At 62.1% G+C, this 24,314-nt stretch overlaps 2 protein-coding genes across 5 annotated transcripts in view; one reads left to right on the plus strand and one right to left on the minus strand.

The window, feature by feature from the left end:
- The window catches only part of FAM163B (family with sequence similarity 163 member B), a 26,894-nt gene extending 10,222 nt beyond the window's left edge, over positions 1-16,672 (plus strand). The window contains exons 1-3 of one of the 3 annotated variants that reach the window (XM_032866266.1): positions 10,930-10,950; positions 15,344-15,459; positions 16,007-16,672. In XM_032866266.1, coding sequence (XP_032722157.1) covers positions 15,367-15,459; positions 16,007-16,408 — 495 coding nt within the window. In that variant the 5' untranslated portion in view covers positions 10,930-10,950; positions 15,344-15,366 and the 3' untranslated portion in view covers positions 16,409-16,672. Of the gene's footprint in view, positions 1-10,929; positions 10,951-14,975; positions 14,996-15,343; positions 15,460-16,006 lie in introns of those variants that run through there. The other 2 variants (XM_032866268.1, XM_032866265.1) reach the window with 2 other exon arrangements.
- Positions 16,673-19,902: 3,230 nt separating this feature from the next.
- The window catches only part of ADAMTSL2 (ADAMTS like 2), a 31,933-nt gene continuing 27,521 nt past the window's right edge, over positions 19,903-24,314 (minus strand). For both annotated transcript variants that reach the window (XM_032866243.1, XM_032866242.1), the window contains exons 16-19: positions 23,586-23,756; positions 23,015-23,191; positions 20,960-21,104; positions 19,903-20,103 (exon numbers count right to left, since the gene is read on the minus strand). In XM_032866243.1, coding sequence (XP_032722134.1) covers positions 19,985-20,103; positions 20,960-21,104; positions 23,015-23,191; positions 23,586-23,756 — 612 coding nt within the window. In that variant the 3' untranslated portion in view covers positions 19,903-19,984. The remainder of the gene's footprint in view (positions 20,104-20,959; positions 21,105-23,014; positions 23,192-23,585; positions 23,757-24,314) is intronic.

Raw genomic sequence — 24,314 nt, forward strand, 5'->3', positions numbered from 1 at the left:
CGCGTGCTGCTCCCATCCTGTCGCTCAGGGTCCTAGTCTCTTCCGTCGATGTCCACGTCATCGCCAGTTCTGAACAGTTTGCTCAGAGCAGCCCCCCGTGCCCCCCGGTGTTTCTGGTGCGTGGAGGGTCTCGGACCTGAGTTCCAGCCAGCGTTTCTGCTCATGGGCCGTCTGTCTGCGCACCTCCCCGTGGGGGTGTGGGTCCTGCGGGTGCGCCCCTCACCTCCTGCAGCCCTGCTCCCTCGCTCAGGGTCCGTCCCTGTGCCGTTTCACTTTGGCGGTTTCTCCCCGCGTCCCCAAGCCCGCTTCCTCCGCGGCATCTAATCTGACGTTAATCCCATCCAGTGTGTTTGTCATCGGGGGATGAAGCTTTTTATAATTTCTGGAAATTTAGTTTGGTTCTTTCCAGTGTTACCTGTGTTTCTACCTGATGCACCCAATTCCTCCTCCCACATTCGGACCATGGCAGTGACAGCCGTCAGAGCTCTTTTAACGTCCTTGTCTCCTAAGTCCATCGTCTGTGCCGTTTCCGGGTTAGTCCCAAGGGACTGACTTTTCTCCTCATTATGGAGGGTTCTGTGGGCTTCCTCGCATGCCAGGTAACTTTCCACTGGGTGCCACACGTGGCCAGTTTCACCCCATGCCTCTCTGCCAGCCTCATTCTGGGCTGTGGCTGTTATTTGGAAATGGTTTGATTCTTCCAGCTCTGGCTTTTTTTTTTTTTTTTTTCTCAGCATCACTCAGTCTGGCCCCTCCATGTTATGAACTTCTCCTGTAAGAGCTGGGCGCAGGAACTATTCCTGGACCCGTGTGGCCGTGAGCAGTGTTCTCTAGAATCCTTTCCGAGGGTTCTCTCTCTGACCTCAGGTAGACTTGGTGCATCTCCCAAGGTGAGGATAAACAATCTAGAAAGCATTTCAGGAAGGAAAAGACACCAAACTGCAGCAAGCAGGGGTGCCTGGGTGGCTCAGTTGGTTAAGCGAGTGCCTTCAGCTCAGGTCATGATCCTGGAGTCCCGGGATCGAGCCCCGCATCGGGCTCCCAGCTCCACGGGGAGTCTGCTTCTCCCTCTGACCTTCTCCTTGCTCATGCTCTCTCTCACTCTCTCTCTCTCTCAAATAAATAAATAATATTTAAAAAAAAAAAAAAACTGCAGCAGGCAGAACGATGAGTCCCAGGGCTCCGTGAAGGCTGCTCAGGGGCAGACAGACCCCGCCCACCACCCACCCTGGCACCATGTGATTTCTGATGCACCAGCTCCCGGAGCCCGCCTTGCTTTTTCTGCCTCTGGACCTTTGCACTTCCTGTTTCAAATGCAGGGACCCAGAGCAGAAACCAGAATGCAATAGGAGCTTAATAAATATTTGCTGTTGAATTGTTGATAAGCTATAAATGCCAAGGACATAGTATAGACAGTGAATGCTAGTAGATCCCAGAAGAGAGAGCCATACTCAGGATCTGGAGGGCAGGAAAGGCTTGCTCAAGGAGCATGCCAACTGATAGCCAGAGATTTTAATAAGCAGAACTGGACGGGAGTTCAGGGCCCATGGAATACCACCAGAGTCCCAGAGGCAAGACCATGTAGCGTGTGGTTGGGAGGCCCAGGGAACAATCCTCTAGCCAGGCAGGTTTAAGAAGTACGGCAGGGACAGCGAATGCCACGGTGAGGAAGGAAACCAGGGACAAGCTTGAAGGGCCAGGAACGCCCAGATGTTTGGGGCCCGGACCAAGAGAGTCATGCGCAGGCCAGGGTTCTAGGGGGGCTACTTGGCTGGAGCGTGGGGGAGCCTACAGAGGAAAACCACGGTTCTGAATGAACAGACGTCAGACACAGCAGGAAGACAACCCAGCGCCGTCTGCGTGTGGGGCCTTGTCTCGTTAAAAAAATCATCAAGATAGGGGCGCCTGGGTGGCTCAGTGGGTTAAGCCTCTGCCTTCAGGGCAGGTCATGATCTCAGGGTCCTGGGATCGAGCCCCGCATCGGGCTCTCTGCTCCACAGGGAGCCTGCTTCCCCTTCTCTCTGCCTGCCTCTCTGCCTACTTGTGATCTCTGTCTGTCAAATAAATAAATAAAATCTTAAAAAAAAAAATCATCAAGATAATACCTGTTAGTAGACTCTTCAAAGTGCCCCGGGCTCTCCAGACCCTGAGCTGGGTGCTGAGGCACCTGGGCCCCAGAGCCCGCAGCCTGAGAAGAGAGAAGCCACGGGCTTCCGAGCAGAGAGGAAAGGACAGCGGGTCCGTGCGGGCTCCGCGAAGCCGCCGTCACCTGCTGACCTTGGTAGCACTTAAAGCTCCGGGTCGAGCGCGCGTCCGTCCTGACAGTCTTGCTCCCTGGTCCCGGTCGCTGCCATGCTTGGCACACAGCCGGACCTCAATGGATGCTTGCAGAAAGGAGGGGAGGGAGGGGAAAGAGGGTGGGGGGCTGGAGACCCGCGTGAATGTCCTGTTTTAAAGATGAGAGACCCTGCCACGAAGGAGGAGAGTCCAGATTCACACCCAGGTCTTTCTGGCTCCCAGGCGCACCAGGAGTAGGGGGAGAGGCCCGCCCCCACTGGCATGAGTGCAGGCTGCCTGGAGGAGGAGGCATCCGAGCCAAGCCTTGGGTGGCAGTGGCAAGGGCTCTCTAACAGAACAGACAGCATCAGCCACGGGGGCTCAGATGAGATGTGGAGGGCGGCCTGGGCGAGGGGACGCCAAAGGGCACGATGGAGGCGGCAGGTGTCTTGGGAGCTAAGGGGCAGGATTTGAGGGAGGTTGGCTGTAGAGGAGGAAATCAAGCGGAGCCGGGGGTCTCACCTGGGCCTCAGAGCAGGGCTTGGCCGTGATGGGGGTGTCCAGCCCCACAGAATGGAGACAGCTACCCGGAGCTCCTGGACCAGGGAGGGCCACACGGGGAAGCCTGCATCAGGGCCCAGCCCCTCCTGGGCTCTCAGGGAGCGGGCACTCCCAGTGCTGCCCGGGCCCCTGGGGGGCAGTGCTCCCAGTGTGGCGGGTGGCTAAGGGCGTTCACAGGTGCCCACCTTCCCGAACCAACAGACCTGGTCTTGGGCCACCCCCGGGGACACTCCCATATTTGGGTTCAGGTGGGGCTGGGTGATGGGCTGCCCGGGTGGTCCTGATGTCCAGCCTGGGGTCAGTCTGTCGCTCCCCTGGGGGACTCATTAAAGCCCAGGCTCCTGATCAGTAGGTCTGGCTGGGGCTCACCAGCTTCCCAGGTGACACTGGGGGTGCTCTGAGGGAAGGAGTTACAGGCCTGGAGGCAGGTTCAGAAGCTAATGGTCGGCAAGGCTGCCAGGTTGGAGAGCAGAACTTGGCCCTGGGGTCAGAGAAGTTGGTTTTCTGTTCTATGAGAGCTGGGCTCTCTGTGACAGGGAGCTGGCTCCCCACCCCACACCCTGCCTTCTCCTGGAAGCCCGCCTGATTGCTGATGCTCTGCACTGAACTGCTCGCAGATACCCACTGCCCCTCCCCAGGCCCGGCTGCAGGACCCCTGCTGGCTGCCAGTGATGGACCAGGTGCTTGTCCAACCCTCTGAGATGCCCAAGGCAGCCAGCCTTTCTGAAGAAGCCCCCCATGACCAGACCCGGCCCCCAGTTCTGCCTCCCACCAGCCGTGTGCCCTTGGGCAGGGGACACCATTTCTGTGACCCCCTGTTTTCTCATCTGTGAACCCCAAGGATGATGAGGAGGCCTGAATGGGGTGAGGCACGCCTTCCCCCCACCCAGTGCCGCAAACGCAGGTGTCAGCGTGGCCCAACGTTCTCAGCTCTCTAGGAGCCGCGGACTTTCCCCTGGGGCACATGGCCAGAGCAGGGAGCAGAAACTAATGGGGTCAGGGTCTCCTCAGTCTCCAGGCTCCCCTTGTCCTTACACAGGAGGCCCTCCATAGCTGGTTTGGGCTTCTCCCCCGAAATTCTTCCACGGCCCCAAAGTCCCCTCCCCCTGCCCCGGCGTTCAGCTCCCAGGAGCGCTGTCTTGGCTGGTGACTCACTCCACGGGCACATATGGAGTTCCTGCTGCTTGCCAGGGCCCGCGCGTCAAAGGGAGGCCAGTGGCATATCCCTCACCAAGCTCAATGCAGAAGACAGGCCAGGCCTATGGAAGAGGGAGCAAAAGCTTCCTGCAGAGGGCAGGACCCGAGCGCGGTCCCAAAGGACCAGAAGTTCTTAGCCACCTGGGAGGCAGTGAGCGGTGGTCCCGGGGACGTCCCAAGCCTAGGGACCATAGGGTAGGAACAGACCTGGGTCCAGCATATGTATCCATGGCACGGTCCCCATCCTGAGGCCAAGGTGGGGGTCAGGGCTGGCCCAGCCGAGTGTGGGCTTTATTCAGAGGAACTGGGGACATCCGGTCCAAACTTGCTCTCTGGGGCGGGCAGGGGTCATCATGGAGGACAGTTGCTCCCACTTGTGCTCTCTGTCCCGGTAGCATCAGCATCCCCTGACACACCTAGGGCTCTGAGCTGTACCTTCCAGGGGAGCCCAGTGGTGCTGAGCCCCCCAGTGACGGTGGGTGCGACCCAGGTCTCCGATTTGTTGGGGCCCCCGAGGGGCTGGCGCTTGGCGGGGAGCTGGGTGAAGGGGGGTGCATGTGGCAGTGGCAGGAGGCCGGGCACCCCATCCTAAACGAGGAATGGAGGGGGCAGGGGCCAGAGCCGAGAGTGTCCGGTGCTGGGAGCCATGGGAGATGCTGTCCCGCCCCACCACACCCTCCCTCACTGAGCATGGAGACCCCACAGCCCCGGCAGGGCCGAGGCCCTTGCACTAGTCCTTGGAGGACCAGCCAGGACCCCCGGTGACTGGGCCCTGCGCTTCTCGGAGCCCTGGCCACTGGGGACCCAGGCTGAGCCTCTGCCTCGAGGCAGGAGAGGGGGCAAGAGAAGCTCAGAGCTGGGGCCTCTCTCGGGGTCCCGGCAAGTCTGCACGATGACCGAAAGGTCCAGGGTCCTCTCTTGACCCAAACCCACAGGTGCTGCTCCAGCAGCCACACACAGACAGGAGTCCTCAAGAGTTGGGTCGGCCTCGGACACGCCCTAGATGACGCCTGTGTCCAGGAAACAATGACTGCTTCCTTCAGTGTGGTTAACCATCGCCCCCCCCCCCCGGGTGCCTTAGTGATCCCCGATCTCTGGGGTGGTCCCACACGTCACTGTCCTCCCCCTGGGCCAGAGCAGCAGCCGGCGGGGCGTGGAGCCAGTGGGCCTCCAGCAGAAAGGCCCACCCACCGGGGACCCACTGTCGGGCCCTGCCCGGATGTCGCTTCCTTGCTCTGGACGGCTGTGCCCCAGCCGGCAGCCTGCAGGGTCCCGTGGGACGGGTGCCGCCCGGCACTGAGCCCCGTGCTCCATTCTGCGAGGCTGAGGCCACGAGGGTTTTCCTGGATGTCATTAGGGTCTCATCAGACCGCAGGAGCCAGGCCACGGGGACGGGCGAAGGCCTGGAATCAGATCCCGCCTGTGCTTCATCCTCGGGTCCAGACCCTGGCGCACCTCGCTCTCTGTGTCTCTGCGTCCCTGTCTTCGCATGGGGACACTCACGGGGCCTGGGCGGTGAGCGCCTGTGAGGGTTAAGTGACACATCGAGGGCAGTGCCTTCAGCTCAGCGCTGGGACGCTGCGTGTGTCTAATAAATGGAAGTCCCGGCCGGGCTCCGTCCCGTGCGTCTCCCATCCTCTGACCTGGCCCAGGAGCCGCGCTCCGTTCTCGGAAGAGGAAGCTGAAAGCAGAAAGCGACGTTTAAGTCAACCAGCAGAAAGGGTTTTGCAAACCCAGGTTCTACCCACTGTTACCGTTAAAGGAGAGAAAAAGGCAGCCCAGAGCAGGGGCTCACCCTTCCCACCTGCCCTGGAGACACAGGGGTGGGGGGCAGGCAGGTGCGGGAGGCGAGGGCCACTGTGACAAGACCCCACCCCTGCCTTCCCAAGTTCAGAGCCTGGTCAGTGGGGGCTTGCCCCCCCGGACCCAACCCCATTCCAATCCCACTTATCTCGGAGCCCTCGCTGTATCCTTGCACTGTGCTGACCCCTGGTGACAGAGGGCGACGGAAATGTGGCCAACCGGGGTCTTGCCTTCACGGTGCTTGGAGTCCAATGGGGCAAGGAGGGGAATGCACCCCTGTCCTGTCCCTCCCACCTTTAGGCAAGCTGGAGGGGGGCAGCCAGGAAGAGGGAAGACAAGACCCCAGCTTTGGGGCCGCACAGCCAGGTTTACCCCCTGCTCCCCCACTCCAAACCACATGACCCCTGTGCATGGCTCTGGCTCTGTGTCCTGGTCTGTAAAATGGGGTGAGGGTGAACCCGTCCTGACTGCGAGGGCCTGAGATGTTGGCGAAGAGTGTCGAGCCCCACCAGGCACAGGACGGGACCCTGTGCTTCTCTCTAACGTGGGTACCTGGGAGCCACCCGGGGTGTGTGAGGGAGGCAGTGGCCTGTCCAGACAGGTTGAGGAAGCCCAGCAGGGCAGCATGGGTTGGGGGACCCCTGGGCAGTTTCTCTGTCGATGGGCCAGTGTCTTTGCTGTGCTGGAGTCGCTTGGGCCTGAACCGTGAGCATCGATCGGCACAGACGTCTTCCAGACCACGGGAGGCCAGGCAGGAGAGGTCTGGGGGTGGCTGGGACCCCAGGGCCAGACACGGCAGAGCTCAACATCAGACAGCAGGTGCCTCGCCTCCTCCCCCCACCACCCCCAACCACCCTGGGGCCCAAGGAGGCAGTTCAGGGCCGCTGGCCTGTGCCCAGCCCTGGCTCTGCACCAGACGTCCAGGGTGACTCTGGGTAAGCCTCGTCTGCACAGAGAGGGGACTGCAACACACGGCCCTGAGCCCGATCCCCATAGACCCCCATGCACCCCGAGTGTCCCCTTCTCTGGCCCGGCAGGACACTGTGCTAAGAGGGAGGCTCTGGGACCGATGGGAACAGCGACAGCTTGGACTTGTGAATCTTGGGGCAGGCTCTGAAGGCAAGGAACGCGGTAGCCTGCCTCACAAAAGGGCCCCAGGCCGGCCCTTCCACTGGCAGGTTGGCATGCCAACCGGTGCCCAGAGGACCAGGAGGATCCAGGTGGCTTTGGCGGGGCTCCGTGACAGAGGCCAGGAGGGCCTTCCCAAAGGTTCCCGAGGAAGGAGATAGCGACTGCCTGGGGACAGTGCCAGAGGGGGCAGGAAGGCCACCCGGCTGGGGGCGCCCTCTTTCCCAGGCAGTGGGGAGGCTGAGTGCCTGGCCAGGGCCAGTGCGGTGGCCAGAGCACCTCCCTCCGGTTTCCTGGCCGCGGCTCAGGCCCCCAGCCACCCAGGGCCTGGGGTGTTCGCTCAGTCCTCTCCCTACGGCGCCCGGCCTCCCCTCTGCAGCCTCAGCAGCATCCAGGGGACACCCGGAAGGGACACGAGGACCAGAGGTCGCTGCTCGCTCAGGGGGTGCTTCGTTTTTCCAGCAGCGGTCTGCCCCCGGACTGTGTGCGTGGGGTCACTTTGCAAAAAGACACATGTGCCCCCGCTTCCCACGTGGCCCGGGGAGCGTGGGTGGGGCAGCCATGCCGGGGGTGTCGAGGGGAAGAAGGAGCTGGATGAGTCTCCTCACTCGCCCCACTGCCCAAGGCTCCTGCCTCTGCCCGGGTCGGTCCCAGAAGTTCCCCTTCATTCCCCGAGAGCCCCCAGCACCCCCACGGTCCTCGCCCCCACCCCCGCCGCGCTCACTCATCGAAGTTTCTCTGAGCAAACAGACCAGGAACCCCAGGCAAGGTCCTGTTCCCCAGTGCTGACCCTGGCGGGGAGGCTCTCCAGCGGGGAGAAATTCCAGAAGCCCGCAGACCTCAGATATGGCCAGTGCCTTGTGCTTTTTCTGGCAGTCCTGCAAGGTGCCCACGGCGTGTGGCAGGCCAGCCCAGGGCACCCGCTCCCCAGCCGTGCGTGGCGGCTCCGGGCAACCCCCACCCCGTGCCCACCCCCCACCACCACGTGGATATTCTCTGGGCCCCGCACCAGGTGGGCTGTGGTCTGGGGAGCTTGGAGAGGAGATCTCCAGGGGCCGCTGGGAAGCGCCCCTCCAGGCCTGCAGGCCTCCAGGCCCCGCCGCCAGCCCGACCCGGCGCAGCCCAGCCAGGCTCTGGAGAGTATCTCTGAGACCAGCCGCAGAGCTGCTGAGAACTACCCTGTCTATTCATTACCAAACACAGGAATCCGGGAGCCCGCGGAGCGTGAAATTAGGAACAAATGTGGAGGAGGTCTAGACAGGAACTCCGCGGCCGCTCTCGCTCGAGGACCACGGGGCCCCTGGGCTTCCAGGTAGCAGGAGCGCTTTTGTAACCAGACAGACGTATTTGTGCAGGAAAAGGCGGGCTGGCGCTCCATGAGCCCTTGACGAGACAGCGGGACAGGGCGAGACCTGCAGGGAGGCAGGACCCTCTGCTGGGCTCCCCCAGCCTCGGTTTCCCCATCTGGAAGCGAGTGGCGACCTCATCGCTTGGCTGGAAGGCCTGCTGGTCCCACAAGCCGATGCCAAGGGCTCCCTACAAACTCAGGGAGGCCCAGGCATCCGCGTGTGTCCCAGGCGCCCCCACGTTCTGGTGCCTGGTGGGTTTGGAAGTCGCTGGTGGAAGAGCCAGAGGCCCGGCTGGGCTCAAGGGTGCGGGGCTCGGCTTCTCTTTGGCTCCTAAAGGAGCACCGGGCATCTAAGGTGAATGCAGTGGACAGAAGCCTTCATGAGGCTTTGCTCTGTGCCCTGCGCCCTGCACGGGTCGGGGCTAGGGGCGTGGGGGGTGGCGGGGGGAGGAGGTTGGCAGGGGGACAGCGCAAGAGGAACAGGAAAATAGGAGTCTGAAACTTGGTGCAGGACGTGTGGTCCAGATGGCAGCTGCATGGGGTCTTCTGCCAGAGGAAGGTGGTTGTGGGGAGTGGGTTCCATGGGGGGAGGCAGGTGGAGGCTGGCGTCTGGCTGGGCCACCAGGTGTTTCCTGCAACCCAGCCCCAACACCAGCCCATCGGGTCTTCCTGCTCCGGAGACAACCAGAGCTCCTAAAGCCGCTGGCTCCCCTGCCCAGCCCCCTCCCCAGACGCCAGGGGTGGGGGCGGGGGCACACAGACGGCCCCATCTCACAGCCTGTCCCTATAAAAACCGAGGGTGGGGACAGGGAAGCAAAGCCGTTTATAAAGCTTTAAAACCATTTATGGTCCCAGGGGGCAGATGAAAAATTCAGCGCGATCCCGGCCAAACCGTCTTGGCTGGCAGGGTGGTGAAGACTTTAGGGGAGGAACCTCACCAGGCTGTCCCTGGGTCTGCCAGTGCCTCTCTGCTCCGACTTTGCTTTGCTATCCCTCCTCCCACAGCCATCCCCTTCCTCCGGCAGCCCAGCCAGTCCCTCCTTCCAGGGAGCCCCCTGGGGTCACCCCAGGGCAGGTCACCTTTTAGCAGCCCTGACCCCCAGAGCCCTCTGTTGGTCTCCTGGGCCCTCAGCATTGCCATGCTTGGGACACAGGTGCCTAGGGGCCACCGGGGCAGCCCGATCTCCTCCAGGCTCCCGGGGAAGCATCACCCGACGAGCCCACAGCTCTCTGCTCTGCCGGCCCTGGGGGATGCCATCTTGCTGCACAGCCCAGATCCGTGGCTGACGCTGTTTTACCTTTGCAATCCTCAACGTCTGCCCTGCGTGTCCATCGCCCCAGCCCCCAGCAGGCTGGGCTGGTTAAGACACAAACTTAGATGTTTCGTTTCACGTCCAGAGCTGCAGAAATTGGCATCTAAACCCGAGCATACCCGTATTACAGGATAAGGAAACTGAGGCCCAGAGAGAGACCTCTGACCCAGGGTGACCAGCAAGTACATGGCAGGACTTTTCTCACTTGCCCCCCACCCCCATGTTGGGCAGGATGAGGGCCTCTTGGGCTCGTCACCGTGGTGTCTGGCTGGACAGCTCCCCAGGCACGGGAAGGAAGTCTGAAAGGCCAGCCAGAATGGCAGGTGTGAGAGTCGGAGAAGCGCGCGTCTGACAGCCTTTCTTCCACTAATGCACTGTGTGAGGTCATGGATGAGCCACGTCCGCTCCCCGTCGCTGGCCTCGGCCTCCCTGTCCCCAGCCTCCACTGCTAAGTAGAGGAGTGGGACATCCCAGCCCTGGCATTCCCAGGATCGAGAAATTCAAGACTTCCTGGAGGAGGTGGCAGCATGCTCTGGGTCTTGGAAGGGCGTCCTGGGGATGGACACCACCAGGACAGAGGGTGGCAGGAGGATGGGGCCGAGGGAGGCCATGTCCCTCAGAGGGGATGTTTGGAGTTAACTGTGGACTGATGACAGGCGCGGGCTGAAGCAGACCCGCCAGCCGTGTGCGCGTCTGCTGGCCGGGCCTGGCCCCGGGACTGGCGCCCGCCGCGGGTGTTGCTGCCCTCGGCATGCGTGTACAGCAGAGCGAGACGGAGACGCTCCAGCTGGACGTGGCCCCGGTGTTGGAGCCGTGGCTGCTGACAGCCCTGGGCGCCGGGCCTGTGCCGGCACCCTTCCCATCACGCCGCCAGGCTGCCTGCCGCTGGAGGGACCCCGAGAGCCAGGCTGAGCAAGGGGCCTCCGGGATCTCAGACGCTGGAGAGGGGCCCTGTGGCCACCACGGCCACTCCCCCAACGTCCTCCCGGACCTGACAGAGCAGTTAGAGCTGGGGAGGGACACGTGTGTTAACAGTAGTAATCGGAGCACGGTACACCGGCCCCTGGCGGGACCCTTGATGTCATCGCCGGACCCAGGAGAGAACTGAGGCACGACTAGCAGGAGGGGGACCCAGGCTGGCTTTCGGGCGTCTGCGGGGTGCCGGGGCCTGGGGACGCTGGACTGCCCAGCAGAGCTTCAATCCCTGCACGACGTCTCTTGACGCTTGCGAGCTGAGTAAGTGCCCTCAGTGACCAAGCAGGAGCGAAATTATCTTCTGGGACATAAAGAACAGAAACTTAGGCAAGGTGACACAGTCACACAGTGAGTCACTGTGCGCATGCGGGGAGGGAAACGCACTTCCGCTGGTCGGGGCCGCAGCCCGGCCGTCTCTGGGCACCGGCGTGCTTCCGCTCCCCCCGGCCAGGGCCAGCTCCTCGGGTGGCCTGCGTGTGTGGCTGAGGGCACCTGTCTCTCCGCCTTGGGTTGGATGACCAGCAGGGACAGGCCAGGGCTGGGTCCCGGGCCCGTTACTTGGGAGAGAGAGAAGGACTGGCTCAGCCTGGGACACACGTCCACGGCGACCCCAGCGAGTTACGGCCAGAGGGCTGGCAGGCGGGATACAAACACACTGCCAAGGACTGGCTTGGAGAGGAGAGCAGGGGCTGGGTAGGGCCCGGAAACCCGCGGGCTACAGGGCTTCTCATGGTAGGGGGCAATGGGCACCCAGCTCAGCCCCAAAATGTGGTGATATGGCAGGTCTGACCTCCGCCCGGGCCCCAGAACTACTAGCTGGGACCCCCGCCAGCCCTGGTTTACTCATCTTCAAATGTGGGAACCACCACACCCGCGCGGGGTCTCCCAGGGGGTCCCACCTGGCAGGTGCTGGGCAGGACGGTGCAGAGGCCAGTGCCCTTTGGGAGGCCCTCGATTCTGGGCAGTGGGCCGGGATGGTGCGCACCATCCCACCTGGACGGGGTACTGGGGTTTGGCTGGATCGCCGGAAATGGCACTGCTCATCTCCGAACCTGACCTCGCGTCTACAAAGTCAGGGTCCCAGGGCCTGCTCGGCCCTCCTACGGTGCCATGGACACTACGGAGGGCCGCCTGGGGTCCATTCCCCTGCTGCTTCCTGGCCACTTTGGGACAAGGATGAGGAGGGCTGTGGTGCCCTGGGAGCCCCACAGGAGGGCAGGGTGCAAGGGAGTTGGGCCAGCAGCTGTCGGCTGTGCTTTGCCTCACCTCAGGGAAAAGCGTGAAATGCATCTGGACAGCAGGCCCGGCCCCCACCCAGCATCCCCCCGCCAGCCGCCTCGCCTGCACACCCAGCTCCCTGGATCCAGCCCCAGGTCGGCCTGCACCCTTGGCAGGGCTAGCAGGCCAGCTGGCCTCAGCCAGCTGGGGGGCCAAGGTGGGTGGGAGCTGCCCGGCAGGGTGCCCAGGAATGCGGGGGTCCCCGGGGCTCCTGCTTTGTCTGTCGTGGCCTGCACTCTGTCTTCCTGACTTGGGCCCTGTCTGCACCTCTGTCTGAGTTTGGAGCCGTCTGTGAGTCTGGGTCTCGTTGTCTCATCACTTTGCGTCTGTCCAGATCTGCCTTACTGTCTGTCTATCTGTCTGTCCAGAGTCTGGGTTCCCACTCCAGCCTAGACTCTCCTTGTCAGTGCGGGGCTGTGCTCCCCGCCATCTGTGGACGGGGTGCCGGCCCCCTCCCCAGCTAACCGGAGAGTCTGCAGGGAAACCCCTGCCCTTTCCCCCTTGCCGCACCCCTTCCTCCACTGTTGCCCCGGTGCAGGGGCCCAGCCCCTCCCTTCCCATGCACCAACTGCTCAGATCTTGAGTCTCCGAATGAAAATCCCATGTCAAATCTCACACATTCCTGGAAGGGGAAGAATGGGCCCAGATTCCAGCAAGTCTTTGGCAAGGTTTATCCAAAAACTTTAGAAACGTGCACGTCATAAAGCTCTTCATTGCACGTTCCTGTAATCGTAAAAAGGAGGAAATAATGGAAACGGTGCCCTGTAGAGCCTGGCTGAGGAAGTCGGCTTCCCCACGCTACAGAGCACGACGGAGCCCAGAAAAGCAGCCAGGCTCCGCAGGGGTCCCTGGGGGTGCTCCTTGTGACCAGGCCACATGTGGTCCATGCAGGGATAGGCAGCCTGGGAGGCGGTGAAGGGGTGGGAAGTATATGCAGAATGCCATTCTGGCTTAAGAGAGGGAAAGAAGGATATATTCGCTTGTATTTTTAGAAAGAAGCCATGGGCAGTAAACCTAGAACTAAGCAAAATTGTTCCTTCTGGGACAGATCGGGGGGAGCCAGGAAGGGTGACCCAATGCACCTGGTTTTATGCTTTTGACTTTGGACCCAAATGTTCTCTACCATTACAAGGCAGAGGCTATATCGATTAAGGGGAAAAAACCTAAGAACTCATTGGAATAAATGAGTCTGAGTATCGAGTTGGAAAAGCCATCCTAGGAGTTATTTCGAGTGACTTTGAGACAGTCTTTTTACCATCCACCCCTAGGGGGTAAGAACAAAAAAGAGTAACACAGTAAGTACCATGTTCCATTCAATAGATGTGTTAGTAAAAATATTGGTAATGTTATTTTTAAATTATTGTATATAGTAGGGAAAAATAAATAAGGAATAAAGTCAACATAGATTCATGTTTTATTTTCCTCTTCCTAAAACATATATATATGTATGTATATACATACATACATACATATACATACATACCTACATATATATATACATTCATTCCTTCCCTGGCTCTGGTATCTGAAAAAGCCTAGAACCAATAAAAACCCAGGGGCCACTAACACCCCGAACGCTCAGACTATGTTCTCTACGAACCCCTTTCCACGAAGAGACTCCAGCTGTGGCAAAGGAACAGTAGGTACCGAGGTTAAGATGAGCTGGGACCTGCAAGCCTAAAAGTCAACTATTATCAAGGATTGGGGGGGGTCCCATCCAAATGACACAGGAGTGAACATGGAGGGGCCTCCAAACCCAGAATCCCAATGGGATCCTTTGAACACCCAAAAAGTACATTCAATATATAAAAATCCATGAGATCACAGTGATATTAGGAAACCACCACACAGCTCTTGGGGACCCAACATGTTGTGAAAACTGATAACTGAATGTTGGGGCCTTTCCCCTGCAGACTGTGTTTTAGGATAACCATGTAGGTATTAGGGAGGAGAGTTCCTTAGAGAAGGACCAGGGTTGAGAAAAGCAGAAGGGATTAGAGTGTTCAAAAGGTCACTCTATGCGACCCCTGATGAAATAATGGGTCTCGGGGACAACCCCACAATCTGTTAATTCGACCAGGTAGAGGGGCCAATGCGGACCTTTCCGGTGGAGGAACTGGGCCGACAGCAGCTGAACCCCACTGGTTATTCTCGACACGACGTCCAGAGTCTCAGTCCCTGGAAATGATGTGTGGGGACAAAACAGCAATAGAGGGCCACGGCCACGGCCACTGGAGGAGACCCAGCCAGCTCCAGGACAGGGAAAATTCTCAGAGAAATGACCCAGTTTCTTCGATAAACAGCCTGGTGGGGAGTGGGCGAGGAGAGGGGAGGGAACGGACATGTTCTAGAGTCAAAAAAGCCAAATGCGACTGGAGCCTGAGTTGAACCAACTGTAAAAAGGCATTTTGGAGCTGATGGAAGGAAGCTGAACACAGACCGGGTATTTTTGTTTTTTTAAGTCTTTATCTGTCCGATTTTGCACTAAACTGATACGCTCTGGGATTTCCTGTACTATCCTTAATTTCGCCCCCCACCCCACGCCATACCCCTGCAGAAGAGGGAGGGCAAATTAGAGCAGCGTGTGTAGGAGCCGGCGACCGCCGGCTCGCGGGAGAGGCCTGCTGCCATCCCGGAACGTCGCAAGCCGTCGTCAACCTTTGTAACTCGGACCAGGCCCTGGAGAGAACGGGTGTCGGTGACGGCTCCCCGCAGGGAGCTTTCATTCTAGACCGGGTTCACCGGCGCCCGGCTGGACGGTCGGAACGGCTAACCGGAGCGCGGCCAAGGACGCACGTCCGTCCTGTTTTGGTGTCTGTGACTTGTGCCGTGACGGAGTTTACAAAGGGCCTTGTCCTTTGCCCTAGAAAGCCCACTTTTAAGAATTTAGCTACAACAGTGCTTACCGAAACACATCCACTTGGAATATCTTTTTTCAGACCACCGCTATACGTGCTTTACCCCAACAAAAAACGTTTACGAGAAACCAGATCGGTTATGTCATAGGATGGGATATGCCTAGAAATCATGTCGCGGGAGAAAATGTAATGATATGGAAAAATAAGGAAGATCCTGTTAGGTTACAAAACCATATGTTCAGCTTGACTGTGTTTGGGTGAATTTAAAAATGCGTGAGCTCGGGAGAGCCGTGCTGGAAGGGCGCCGTTCCCTGAGAGCGTGCTACACCGGGTGCGGAAGGGTGCCCTCACGGAATCTTCTGGGAGCCCCGGGAGCCAGGCCGGGGCGTGCCGCTAGCATCAGCCCTTCCAGGTGTGGAGGCCAGGCCCAGAGAGGCAGGGGCAGAGCCGGCCTGGGTCTCCTCCTGCCCCTCCCTCCTGTGCGGACGCCCTGGGGTTTCGATGTCCCCCTTGCAACCCATCTCCCCGACTCCCCGAGCGGGGAGGGTTGCTTTGGCCGTGAGGAAGCGAGGGTGCTCCAGGGACGCCGGTGGCATGTGTTGCAGGCTGTTGATGGAGAAGGGGGCGGATGACAGCCGGGACAGTGGTCATCACTGGGGGCATCTTGGCGACTGTGATTCTGCTCTGCATCATTGCCGTTCTGTGCTACTGTCGGCTCCAGGTACTGCCCCTGGGCACTGAGGCGGGTGTGAGGAGGGAGCCCCCACCCTACCCACGAGGGCTGGGGCCCGGGAAGAGGGAAAGGGTCGGGTCCTGCAGAAGGTGCAAAGGAGACGGCCTTGGCCTGGGACCCAGATGTGGGGGCTCAGGACGGGGGCCACCGGGGGCGCCTCGCCTAGGAGAGGCCAGGAGGCGTAGGGAGGCACTTAGCCAGGGGCACGCAGCTGCTGAGCAGGGGAGCGCGGGGGAGCCCCTGGGCCCTCCACATCTCCCCGAGGGGAGGGGAAGCCCTGAGTGCAGGGCAAGGCAGCCCAGCCCAGCACCCACCTTCAGGCTGCCTGAGCCCTCTGTGCCTCAGTTTCCCCACCTGCAAAATGGCGATGATCCTTGGCCTGCCTCCTGCAGGGATGAAACCCACCAGGTCCTCTCTGCAGCGTTCGGCGGGGGTGGGGGTGGCGGGGGGTCTGGCCGGAGCGTGCTCCCTGCAACGTGGCCGCCCCGCGTGGGGGCTGGGCGGGAGCCGGGGCTCACCAGCCCTCTGCCTGCAGTATTATTGCTGCAAGAAGGACGAGTCGGAGGAGGACGAGGAGGAGCCTGACTTCGCCGTGCACTCGCACCTGCCCCCGCTGCCCGGCAGCCACAACCTCGTGCTGACCAACGGGCCGGCGCTCTACCCGGCCGCCTCCACCTCCTTCAGCCAGAAGACCCCACAGACCCGCGCCCTCTGCCGCAGCTGCTCCCACTACGAGCCGCCCACCTTCTTCCTGCAGGAGCCCGAGGACGAGGGCGTGCGCAACGGCGGGGAGCGCGTGGCCTACCAGAGCATCGGCCAGGAGGACGCGGAGCTGTCCCCCGGGGGCTTTGGGGGGCTGCAGGCGCTCAACCCCAACCGCCTGTCGGCCATGCGGGAGGCCTTCTCCCGCAGCCGCAGCGTCAGCACCGACGTCTGAGCCGCCCCGCCCGCCCCACGGCTCCCCAGACCATGGTGGGGTGTCCGGGGCACACCGGCCTGGCCCCAGGCTGGGACCAGGGCTCGGGCCAGCCCTCCTCACCTCCCTGTCACCATGGGGGCCCACCGGGGAGCTCGGTGGCTCACGGCAGGGGTAAGGCGCAGTGAACACCCGGGTGGCCACCAGAGGCAGGGGCTGCGCAGCCCGGGGCAGGCAGGCACAGGTGAGCCGAGGCTCGGGGTGAGCAGGTCACAGGACAGGGCAGGGCTCTAGGGTGGAGGCATCAGGCTCCCGACAATGTGGCTGCCCTGCCCCCGACTGTGGCCATCCCTGCCTGGGAACCTGACCCCGTCCCCCGATCCCTGGGCCTCTGCCTTCCCACCTGTTCAACAAGGAGTTGGCAGCTGCAATGCCACTGGCCTGGAAGCAGGTACAGACCAAGTATCCTGTCCTGGGAGGGGCCGCCGCCGCCCTCCCCCGCTCACACGCACCCCTGGCTTCCAGTGCCAGGCTGCTGAGACACTCTTTGGGCCGGGCCCTCTGCAGATGCCCTTGAAGAGCTGGAGGGGCCGCTCACAGCCCCAGCTGGCTTTCTGGTGAAAGAGGGAGGCACAGAGGGAGGAGGAAGCCCCGTGCCGACCACCTCCCTCAGGAGCATCCTTGGGACGCGCCCAGATCTGAAGTTCCTGGGGGCTGGGCAGACAGAGCGAGGATCAGGACCTGAAAGCCCCCCTGTCTCCCCGTGAGGCCTGGGACAGGCCCTCCCACCCACTGGGCCTCAGCCTCCAGGAGCCCTTCAAGCTCTGGTCCCCAGGGGAGACACCCCAAGCTCTCCCACCCAGCCCCTGTGTCTCAGCGGGGGATCTGGGAGCAAGGCCCGTGATCCTGCCCTCGGTCCATGGAGGACCTCTGAGCCCACTCGCCGCCAACCTCCCAGCAGGGCCGGGGTCTCCCTGGGAGCCCACCCTCCAGCTCCCTCCCTCCAGCTAGGGAAGCGATGCCCAATGGCCACCCCAGGAAAATGCTCCAAATCTAGGGGCCCCAGGCATGGCTCCCCCACCCAGCTCCCCCACCCAGCCAGAGGCAGCCTTTTCTGCTCTGCAGAAGGGCCCCAGAGCCCCCTGCCCTCTTGGGGCCCGCCACGGAGCCCCCAGGGTTGGGTCACCCCTGTCTGCCAGGGAGACAGGCCAAGCTCCCCAGTTAAGCCCCTTCCTAAAAAGCAAACTGATCTTTGAGGGTCCCTGAGCCGCGGGCAGCCTGAGCGCCTGCTTCTTGCCGGAGGCTCCGAAGGGTGGAGTGGTCGGGCGTGAGCAGAGCGGGGGAAGACTGACTGTTTTTAGCTCTCTGGATTATTTCTCCTTCTTCCTTTCTCCTCCTGCCTCAGTCTGGACACACCAGTGGAATCCGTCCCCGACTTTCCCGCAGCCCGAGCTCCCCGCCTTTGTGGGGCCTCATGACTTTGTTTTGTGCATTTGCTTGGGGGGTGGGCTGGGGTGGGGGGCGAGCCCCGGGAGGTGGCACTCCCTGCGGCAGTCCTGTTCCGGGTTCCTCTTTCCTTCTCCGGTCTCTAGTCTCTGTGTAGATTCATAGATCCTCTTGAAATGAGATAAGAACCCCTCCGTGTGAGCTCACACAGCCACACTGCGGGGACCTGCGGGGAGCAGGTGCTCCCTGGGAAAAGCGAAAACCAATAAAAGTCATCTCCAGCACCACTGCGCTGCCGCCACCTTCAGTCCCCCGGGGCTCCAGGCCAGCCCAGAGCCCTCCCGGCACTTCCTGGGAAGGCGTGGCGTGCAGCCCCGTGCAGGACGGAGTCGGCCTGTCCTTTCCCATCCAGGAGGATCAGCCATAGCACGCCGCGTCTCAGGGTGTTTCCCAGGGCGGTCCTGTCTATGGGCCGCGGCTGGGAGCCACTGGCCTAGACTCTGAAGTCCTGGAGCACGGGGCAGAGGAGACGGGCTGGGTCACCTGGGACAAGGGCTGGATGGTCTCTGGGCCTGTGCTAGCAGGGGTGAGATCGATGCCCGCTCCACGGGGCTCTTAGGGCGTGTGTGACACAGAGCCCCGCCCACAGTGAGTGCACGTGTTGCTGGAAAGGCGGGGGCCAGCCAAGGTGGGGGGAGGGAGAGGAGAGGATGACAACGGGGCACAGCAGCAGGGTGCATCGGGGGCCTAGACCCCTGGATTGAGGTGACCCACCTCTCCTGGAACTGAGTTGGGGACCCCACGGCCTCAGTGGCCTTCAACAACCACCCCCATAACAGCCCCCCTAATGCCGTCCTGAACACCGTGCGGTGACCCTGCTCTGGCCCCGGTTTGGGGAGCAGCAGGCCGTGCATCCCCGGGAAGCCGCCTGTCCCTGAAGGAGACAATTCCTGTAGCCTCCTGGGCCCTGAGGCCCTCTCACATCCAGAGGTGGGTGGACACCCCGGTCCTCCTTCCCTCCACCGAAGCCAGAGCAAGTTGCTTTCAGCATCTTCTCCATGGCTCGCTCCCCCCGGAAGCTCTGTGCTCACTGCTTCCTCTTCTGCACCCCTTCCCCACCCCTTCATCCAGGGGAAGGACTCCTATTGCCGGACTGGCCTAAATATCACCTCCTCCAGGAAGCCCTCCTGGGGCCCCTCCTCCCTCAACAAGTCCAGATTAAGTAGCCCTTCTACGAGGTCCAGAAATGGTAGCGACAGAGGGCACTCCTGAGTGCCCCACCTGCCTGATTTCCCTACACACACCCGGAGGCGGGGCCTTTTCTCCAGAGGTTCAGGACACGCAATCCCTCCAGCGCCCCCCGAGCCCCGTCCCCAGCTTCCACACCGGTGAGTGGGCATGAGACTGGCTCGGTTCAGAGTACATCAGAGTCCTGATGCTCCCTGTCCCCCTCAGCCCCACAGGGGCCCCACCTCTGTCTGCTTGCCCCTGACGGGCCCCTCTCCAGGGAGACGCCGCAGCACTCCCCGCGGCCTCAGCAAACCTTCCGGAACTCGCGAGCTGGACGGGCTGGATGGCCCGGCTCTCTGAGCCCGACTCCACCCCACCCCTCCTGCCGGAGCCACCAGGAGCCCGCGATGCCGCCATAAATACGACCACTTTATTGACATACAGGAGTACTGACTGACGGACGACCATACCCTAGCGTGAGAAACAGTGCCTCCTCGCGTAAAGTGCAGCGGGTCCCTCGTGCGCGACAGCTTCGTGTAACGAGGCAAGTGGATGCTAGTTGCGAGCTACGATTCCTCTGGAAGGAGCTCGCCTAGACGGGAACCGGGTCCGAGGTGGCCTCTGGACCCCCTGACCGCCCCAGCCCTCCTCGACCCCGTAGCCCCGCGGGGGGAGAGGACGTTCCCAGGCTCCTCCGGTGGGGCCGGGTGCCGGGCCGGGTGCTGGGGGGTGGGAACCACAAACACACCGTCCTCGTTGCTCCAAGAACGCCTTCCCAGGCAGGGCGGCTCTGCTGGGGTGCTCTCCGTCCCCAGGGGGAGAGCAGAGGCTCAGTCTTCACAGCCCGGCGCCCTCGGGAAGGGTGTCCATGGGGGGCCCCCAGGGGCGGGGCGCTCGGGTGTCTGAGAGGCGGCACAGGGCCTAGGAGTGCGGGGGTCTGCAGGAGCGGCAGCACGCCTTGCTGTAGTACCAGTGGCCACAGAGGTTCACCTTGATGGCCAGAGCACAGTTGGTGCCGGGCTGGTCCTGGCAGCTGTCATCTGGGGGAGGGAAATGGTGTGGGGGAGGGGAGGAGGGCATCAGAGGTGGCCGAGAGCTGAGAACTCAACAGGACTGGACCCCCACCTCGTCTCCCCATCTGCGGGAGCTGGGGCTCCTCGCAGGTGGTCCAGGCAGCGGAGCACCCGGGGTCAGGTGGCCCCTACCTGCCCATTATCCCAGGTGCAGGGGCAGTGGGGCCCCCCAGCCTGCCTCGGGCCCTTGAGCACTGCTCCTCTGCCAGCCCTCTCCTGCCCCTGCTCCCAGCTCCCCAGGATGGCCCAGTATCCCCCTAGGGGTTTGATCTGTGCACGGGAAGGGCAATGCCCAGAGCCAGGTCTGGAAGACTCCTTGACTTCACTTCCCAGGAGGCCCACAGGCACACAGGCGTCCCCTCTGCTGAGCAGGGACGAAGTCACTCATCACCTTCCCGGGTGCCCCTGCGGAGCCCAGCACCCAGCCCCTCTTCCAGGCACTCAAGCCCCACGTCGGCCCTCACCGGCCAGCCTCCTGCGCCCGGCCCCTGAGCTAAGCGCCCTATTCAGGCCGAGTCATCCTGGATTGGGGGACCTCACCCACAGCCGGCCCCATCTTCTGAAGCCAGATGCCCGTCTTCGCACGGCTCCCGGGGACCCTGAGCCCAGTCGGGTCTCACTTGCTGCCCTGCTCACCTCACCTCCCAGCCAGGCTCAGCCATTCTGCAGCGGGGGGGGGGCGGGGGGGGGGTGGAGCCTTGTTTCCCCGTAGGACTTGCCGTCACAGCCACTAAACCACTGAATCCTCCTGGCACCTCGGCTGACACCTGCTCACCCCTCGGTCTCTGGCTCTGCCCACCTTTGTCGGCCTCCCCCTTCTCACCTGGGGGCTCCGTAGGGCAAGGCTGCAGGTCACAGGCCTGCCTGCCGATGGGCTTCACCAGCGGGTCGCAGCCCCGGACGATGTCTGTCCCCTGGTAGCATTTCACGTCTCGCATCCGCACGCCCACACCACAGGTCTTGGTGCACTGATGAGAGGGACAGCATGACCTAAGCCCCCTTCCCCACCTGGCAAGACAGGGCCTCTGGCCGAAGAGGGAGCCCACCCCTCCCCCCAGGCTGCTGAGTCGCAGCAGGCCGGCCTGGGTGGGGGTCGCAAAGCCTGACACTCATCTCCACCCAGGACTGCTCAGCTTCACCATTCGCACCATGAAGTCGTGCCCCCCCCCCCCCGCTGTCCCTGGTGGGTCCTTTGGTTTCAGCTTTCCCGGGGCCCGTGGAACGGGAGTCTCCAGACTCACGGGGCCATGGCTGACGGAGAACACTGGTTTCCACTCCAGTAAAATAATTGTGTTTGTCGTGGGCCAGTTAAACCCATCTTCCAAAGTCGCCACTCCCGCCCTCAGCGCCCCCGTCCAGATGTTCCCCTTGGAAAACCCCGCTGAGCTACCCCGAACACCAGGGACATCTGCTGACCCCAGATGCCCCGCCGGCCTCCTGCCAAGACCCGACAGGCGGTGGATCCCTCTTGCTTCCCCAGCTTGGGTGACCCCACATCACCCAGGCACATCTGGGACCTGAGCCTTCGGTTCCGTAAGGGGTCCAAGGTGGGGGAAGGCCCCAGGCCTGGACCCACCCCACTTAACTGATTTAGACTCAGCAAAGAGGACCACCCGCCCACTCCCAGCGTCAGGGGCAAGAGAAGGTCAGATTGGCACTGGCACAGAGGACCGCCCACTGCAGGTGCGTACCCTGAGGAGCCTCTGACTGTGCCCCCAGAGGGCACCCTCTGCCCGGCGGGGACTGGAGAGGAAGGACCGCTGGGAGGAGTAAACGCTTATGGAGCCCGCGTCCCAGGGGGGGCGGCCGCAGGGACAAGATGCCAGAGGTCCACACGCCCACCGCGGTCGGTCTGCGTCAGTCACCCGGCACCCACCCATCGTCAACAGGGCAATACGGGGATGTCCCCCCGAGCTCTCAGCCCATTTTGGGGGGACCTGCTCCCTCTTTGTGGCTCCCCTCACTTCCAAGTCTTGGCATCCAACCCCCAGCACACCACCCGCACCTGGGAGGCCCCAGGCCCACCTCCGCAGCCGCCCTGTCTTCTGAAGCTGGCTCTTCCCTCACAGCCCCTCAGCCACACCTGATGCCCTCCCCACCCTCCCTTCCCAGCCAGGCTGGGTGGGAGGGGAGGGTGGGGCCTTGACCCCCACCCTCAGCCCCTTTCCTTCTCCCCAGGTGGGTCCTTCGGTGGGCCACGCAAAGTGGATGGATGGGCGCGGTTTGCTCTTAAACGAGCGTGCGTGCTGTAGGAGGCAGAGGTCCCATGTGGGGCAAGGCTGGCGTCACCTTAAGTCTTTGTGCTGGGAAACCTGAGCCCACGTGGGGGAGCAGCACTCATGGGACCCCCAGACTCACCCTGTCTTACGCACTCCCCAAATCTTCACCTTGAACTCTAAGATTTGGGCATTTGGCCACCAATGTCCTAGCGACCAAGACCATGGAAGCCTGGGGTGTGCATGTCGAGGCACACAGCAGAACATCACGGCCGAGTGTCCGGGGCTCCCCGTCCCACGCGACACCCTGCAGTGTCCATCTCGTGTCCCCCTTGCTCCCCCCAGTATGAGTGCCCATGAGGACACTGAGGCCGGAGACTCTGGAGACCCCAGGTCACATGGCCTAGCCACAGCGGCACTGGCCCCGGGGCTCCCGTTCTCTCCCCCCTCCCCAGCGACATTCAAAGACCACTCGGGCCTCCCTTTCTGCCACCCCTTGAAAGCGGACAGGATCACTAGGTGGAGAGAGGTCTGGGGGCCCAGGAGGGGCGTTGTTGCTAAGGACACATGAGGAGACCACAGCGGGGATGAGTGAGGGCCGCTTATGGCAGGATGGAATCAGGGCCGGCCCGAGAGCGCAGAGGGGCTGGCGGCATGCTCACCTCGGACCACGGGCTGGTGTACCACTTGAAGCAAGGTCTCTCGAAGCAGGTGCTCTCCTCGGGGGGCTTCTTGGCCAGCCCGCACTCGGGGCCACTGCGGGTCTGTGGCTTCCCGTTGGCCAGCTCCATGCACAAGACCAGCCTCTTCTTCACGCCTCGGCCACAGGTGGTGTTACACTGAGGCCAGGGGACAGATGGGGCCGGGTCAGAGGCCAGAGGCCAGGAGGACCAGAACATCGCACACATGACTGCGCGATACGGCCTGGTCCATAAGGACCAGGTGGAAACGTAGGTGTCCCTGGCAGACAGGTGAGCTCTTTGGTCGAAAACCATCGGGCCCCAGACACATTGAATCAAAAGCAATTGTGCAGAAAACCAACTGTTTTGAGACAGAATGGTGCGTGACCATTTGTCCCAAGCGGACATGGCTAATAGTGGGTCCACCCGCAGCAGCGAAGGAAGCAGGACCACCGTGAGAACCACGGGTCCAGAGGGCAAGTCAGTGACCGGCCGGCTGGTGGGCAGACGAGGTGGTCACGGGAACAGATGGCTGCTGGCCCCGGGCACTCACCCGCTCCCAGTCCTGGGCCAGCCAGTGGGCGGGGCAGTTCTTGTCCCCGCAGGGGTGGATGGCCAGAGGCTTGGTCTCCATCTGGCACTGAGACTCGGGCACCACCCGGCCGTCGCCGGTCTTGCAGTACACGTGCCGAATCATTCGGCCGTGGCCACAGCTCCCGCTGCACTGTAGGGGGAGGCTGGGGTTAGGGGCTGGGCCCTTCCCAAGTCCCCCCCACCTGCTGCGTCCCAGAGAGGACCGGCTCCCCGGGCAGCAGCTTGGGGAGGGAGCAGTTGCCATGGCAACCACTTTTTAAATAACATTTTCTGTTCTAATTACAGAAATATTCCATGCTGGGTGAAAAACAGACACAGAAAAGCACACCTAAAATACCTAAAAAGGTCATCGTGTACCCAGCACCCACAGGGGACCCCAGTGAGCAGCTGAGCATCTGTGACAGACAAGAGACCAGGAGACAGACGGGGAGGTCACAAGAAAGGGTTAGATTCCTCATAACAACAGGGAGAGCGGCTGGTTAGGTGTTCTAACCCCACGTCCTTACTCGAGACAAACAGGGAGACTGAGGGGCCGCAGGGCGAGGGGCGGGGACCCACTGTCCTCGGGCAGGGGTGGCAGCCGCCCCCACCCCCCCCCCCCCGCGCCCCCCCCCCCTCTCCCCCCCCCCGCCGTGGACGGCCAGAGGCTTGGCCTCCATCTGGCACTGTGTTATGAGGAATCTAACCC

This window comes from Lontra canadensis, unplaced genomic scaffold, assembly GCF_010015895.1.
Source record: "Lontra canadensis isolate GAN:19392208 unplaced genomic scaffold, GSC_riverotter_1.0 scaffold30, whole genome shotgun sequence".
NCBI lineage: Eukaryota > Metazoa > Chordata > Mammalia > Carnivora > Mustelidae > Lontra > Lontra canadensis.